Source organism: Ictalurus punctatus, chromosome 5, assembly GCF_001660625.3.
Source record: "Ictalurus punctatus breed USDA103 chromosome 5, Coco_2.0, whole genome shotgun sequence".
Classification (NCBI taxonomy): Eukaryota; Metazoa; Chordata; class Actinopteri; order Siluriformes; family Ictaluridae; genus Ictalurus; species Ictalurus punctatus.
In genome coordinates this window covers 3,362,318-3,367,317 of record NC_030420.2, presented here as the reverse complement: position 1 = coordinate 3,367,317, position 5,000 = coordinate 3,362,318, and the positions used below count along the sequence as shown (strand labels likewise).

The following is a 5,000-nucleotide window of genomic DNA, read 5'->3' as shown; positions in this document are numbered from 1 at the left end:
GATAGATAGATAGATAGATAGATAGATAGAGGGCCAATACTTGTAGAGTTGATAGATAGATAGACAGAAAGGGTGCCAATACTTGTAGAGTTGGATAGATAGATAGATAGATAGATAGATAGAGGGCCAATACTTGTAGAGTTGATAGATAGATAGACAGATAGGGTGCCAATACTTGTAGAGTTGGATTGATAGACAGATAGGGTGCCAATACTTGTAGAGTTGGATTGATAGACAGATAGGGTGCCAATATTTGTAGAGTTGAATAGATAGACAGATAGGGTGCCAATACTTGTAGAGTTGGATGGACAGATAGATAGATAGATAGAGTGCCAATACTTGTAGAGTTGAATAGACAGACAGATAGGGTGCCAATACTTGTAGAGTTGAATAGACAGACAGATAGGGTGCCAATACTTGTAGAGTTGAATAGACAGACAGATAGGGTGCCAATACTTGTAGAGTTGAATAGATAGACAGATAGGGTGCCAATACTTATAGAGTTGGATAGATAGATAGATAGAGTGCCAATACTTCTGAGCATATATGTATATTTAGTATGTATACTGCATATTTTCTCCAATCAGACAGAGTTTCCAGGTTGCCCGTTTATCTCAGCGTCATTTCTAATCTCCAGCTGGACTGTTGCGTCTCTGACTTTGACCTTGACCTTGACCTTGACCTGAACACTCACAGCTCTCGGTGCTCCTCTGCAGCTTTGACCACCGAGGCTTTATATAACGTGTGAAATATTAAAGCAGCGGTTCGCTATTCTGAGCTGATTGCTGGTGAATATTTCATCATGGCTGAACGACTGAACACCATGCCCAGTGTGTGAGGAACACGGGCGGGGCAGGGACGCTTGGTTAGCTTCCTGCATCACACACACACACACACACACACACACACGCTCATGCATGAATTTGAAGGAGCAGACGGGGTGACGCGATGTGTGTGTTGATAACGAGCCTGTTGTGGAAACTTGTTAGCATTAATTATGTATATTAGTTTTGGATCAGTTGCAGGAAGGGTGCCAACAATTCTGAAAAGAATTCTAAAGATAGATGGATGGCTGGACAGACGGACAGACAGATAGACAGACAGATAGATTGATGAATAGACAGACAAACAGTTAGATAGATGGGTAGATAGACAGACAGACAGACAGTTTTCTGATAGGTTGCAGCAGCATTGTGGCTGGGAAGCATTCTTCTGGATAGATAGATAAGTAGATCGATAGATAGATAGACAGGTCAGCAGACAAATAGACCTGGGGACAGACGGATGGACGGACGGACAGACAGATAGACAGGCCAGCAGACAAAAAGACAGGTGTATAGACAGATAGACAGACAGACAGGCAGGCAGATAGATAGACAGACAGACAGACAGACAGACAGACAGGCCAGCAGACAAATACCTGGGGATAGACAAGCAGATAGATAGATAGATAGATAGAGAGACAGACAGATGAATGGACAGATAGACAGGCTAGCAGAGAAATAGACAGGCGTAAAGACAAACTGATAGACAGACTGACAGATAAATAGACAAATAGACAGACAGACAGATGGACAGATAGACAGGCCAGCAGACAAATAGACAGGTGGATAGACAAACAGAACAGATAGATATTCATTTTGGATGTTTTTTCTTGAAGGGTGCCAATACATCTGAAGCTGACTGTACATCTGTGTAATATGGGTACTGGTACTGGGTGTGTGAGTGTGTGAGAGTGTGAGTGTGTGTGTGTGTGTGTGTGAGACAGGAAGAGAGAGAGGAATAAAGAGGAGAGCAGCTGCGTGTGTTTGGGACTCGGTTGTGTTGAGGAAGTGTAGCGTTACTTGAGCGTCAGCTTCCTCCCGGAGCAACAGAAAGAGGAAGAGCGGAGCAGAAACACAACACTTCCTCAATTTTCTGCCTCTTCAAGCTAACAAAGAGCATTGCATCCCTACAGAGAACCTTATACACACACACACACACACACACACACACACACACACACGAGAGGAAAGATAACACAGCTCTGCTCACTTCTACAGGAAGATCACAGGGTCACAGAGTCAAGTTAATTGAAGTGTGACTCAGTGTGACAGGTGTGTGTGTGTGTGTGTGTGTGTGTGTGTGTGTGTGTGTGTGACATATGCACAGTGAAATTGTTTTCTTCACATACCCCAGCCTGTCAGGAAGTTGAGGTCAGAGTGCAGGGTCAGCCATGATACAGCGCCCCCTGGAGCAGAGAGGGTTAAGGGCCTTGCTCAAGGGCCCAAAGGGGCAGGTTGGCAGTGCCGGGGCTCGAACCCCCGACCTTCCGGTCAGTCACACAGAGTCTGGCAGTGCTGGTGCCGTTTGCTCAGTTATTCACATCCGCTAACTGCACACGATTTAGCAACTGTAACATAAAGTGGGCTCATCTTATAACACACAGACTTAATGAATAGACACAGTGACCCTGCACCTGTTCTTCTCTCTCTCTCTCTCTCGCGCTCTCGCGCTCTCGCTCTCTCTCTCGCTCTCTCTCTCCCTGAGCAGCTCGGAAGGAAAGTGTAGCTGTACTGGCATCATGCCAGGGGAACCTCCGATCCCTGTGTGTGTGTGTGTGCGTGTGTGTGTGTGTGTGTGTGTGTGTGTGTGGTTGAAGACGTGTCATAGGTCGTCAAAATATTGTAAATGATATGGCTCAACCATAAATATTGGCACCTCTGCTAAACTGAAACTCGTGCGATGTCGTTTGTGTGTGAGTAGAACACACCACACACTCAACTGGCTGATTAAACACTGTGCTCTGGATCAGCGCTAATTATTCTGCTCCTCTGTAATTCCGTGTTCACACACACACACGCACGCACACACACACACACACTAGCCTCGTTTCAGGACAGATGGATTCTGTTCAGTAGGTGGGACAGGAAATTCAGACTGTCTCTCTCTCTCTGTCTCTCTCTCTCTGACTGTCTGTCTCTTTCTCTCTCTCTCTGACTGTCTCTCTGTCTCTCTCTTTCTCACTGTCTGTCTCTCTCTGACTGTCTCTTTTGCTCTGATTGTCTCTCTCTGTCTCTCTCTCTCTCTGACTGTCTCTCTCTCTCTCTCTGTCTCTCTCGCTCTCTGACTGTTTGTCTCTCTCTGACTGTCTCTCTCTCTGTCTCTCTCTCTCTATCTGTCTGACTGTCTGTCTCTCTCTCTCTCTGCAGTCTCCATCCATGCAGTCGTGTTACAGTTAAGATGGAGGACCAGATTGAAGGTGTTCAGGTCGGGGAGAATAAATACGTCAGCAAGTGAGTCTCTCACACTCTCACTCGTCATCTCACACTTTCTCTCGTCATCTCGCAGTCTCACTCGTCATCTCACACTCTCACCCATCATCTCGTACTCTCACTCGTCATCTCGTACTCGCACTCGTCATCTCGTACTCTCATTCGTCATCTCGCACACACTCTCACTCGTCATCTCACACACTCACTCACACTCTCACTCGCACACTCTCACTCGTCCTCTCACACTTTCTCTCGTCATCTCGCACTCTCACTCGTCATCTCACACACTCACTCACACTCTCACTCGCACACTCTCACTCGTCCTCTCACACTTTCTCTCGTCATCTAGCAGTCTCACTCGTCATCTCACACACTCACTCACACTCTCACTCACACACTCTCACTCGTCCTCTCACACTTTCTCTCGTCATCTCGCAGTCTCAATCGTCATCTCGCACACACTCTCACTCGTCCTCTCACACTTTCTCTCGTCATCTCGCAGTCACATTCGTCATCTCGCAGTGACACCCGTCATCTCGTACGCTCACTCACACTCTCACTCACACACACTCGCACTCTCCTCTGCATTATCAGTGAAAAACGAGCATTTCTACACATTCTACACACTTCGACACACTTCGACACACTTCGACACACTTTACTCACATTTTAATTTCCTTGATTGACACAAATATTTTTAATGTGTATGTCAGGCTGCAGGGTTAATGCCAAAGTTACTGTTAAAGAGTGATATGATGTGTGTGTGTGTGTGTGTGTGTGTGTGTGTGTGTGTGTGTGTAGGAGCAGCATCCTTGCCCACCTGAAGACCTATAACCTCTATTATGAAGGACAAAACCTGCAGCTGAGACACAGAGAGGTAGGAACACTGTCTCTCTCTCTCTCTCTCACACACACACACACACACACACACCTTCTTGCCTTCTTTGTCTGAAATGTCGTTTAATTTAACCCCTACTGTCCCTGCTCAATAATTTACCCGTCTCTGGGGAGTAATAGGCTGTCTGTGTGTGGTGTGTATGCATGTGTGTGTGTGTGTGTGTGTGTGTGTGTGTGTGTGTGTGTGATCACAGCTGCCTTCTTGATGCAACCTGAGGTTTAGCGTATACTTGAACATTATTCACTGCATGTTAAAATGAACATCATCCGTGTGTGTGTGTGTGTGTGTGTGTGTGTGTGTGTGTGACCTAACTGGGTTCTCTGCAGGAAGAAGGTGAGCTGATCGTTGAGGGTCTCCTGAATATCTCTTGGGGGCTGCGGCGACCAATCAGATTGCAGATGCAGGATGACAACGAACGAATCAAACCACCTCCCTCATCTACATCCTGGCACTCGGGCTGTAACCTGGGCAACCAGAGGTCAGATCATAAAGCACACACACACACACACACACACACACACACACACACACAAACACACACACACACACACACAAACTGACTCGCACACAAATTATGTCCAGTAAATGTGCAGACCCTACAAGGAATTTAGGAGAAGAATCTCCATGGAAACTGCTTTTATAGCGTCTATCAACTCTTCAGCCGAACAGCACGGGGGGAGTGTGTACATAATTATTTACTCCCTCATGACTTTATCAGCACTCAGACATAACATGTCTGAACATTTACAGGAAGTGAGAAACGTTTTAAAGGGCGGTCACACGTCGTTTCATTTCAGTCAACAGTCACGTCTTATCTTCCTTCTGGATGGGTTCAGGCACGTGTGCTT

The 5,000-nt window shown here is 46.3% G+C and overlaps 1 protein-coding gene across 4 annotated transcripts in view; it reads left to right on the top strand.

Annotated features, from left to right (window-relative positions):
• rassf2a (Ras association domain family member 2a) overlaps window positions 1-5,000 on the top strand; it is a 16,259-nt gene that overhangs the window by 5,176 nt on the left and 6,083 nt on the right. For all 4 annotated transcript variants that reach the window (XM_053680081.1, XM_017468142.3, XM_017468144.3 and 1 more), the window contains exons 2-4: window positions 3,192-3,275; window positions 4,056-4,131; window positions 4,479-4,630. In XM_053680081.1, coding sequence (XP_053536056.1) covers window positions 3,223-3,275; window positions 4,056-4,131; window positions 4,479-4,630 — 281 coding nt within the window. In that variant the 5' untranslated portion in view covers window positions 3,192-3,222. The remainder of the gene's footprint in view (window positions 1-3,191; window positions 3,276-4,055; window positions 4,132-4,478; window positions 4,631-5,000) is intronic.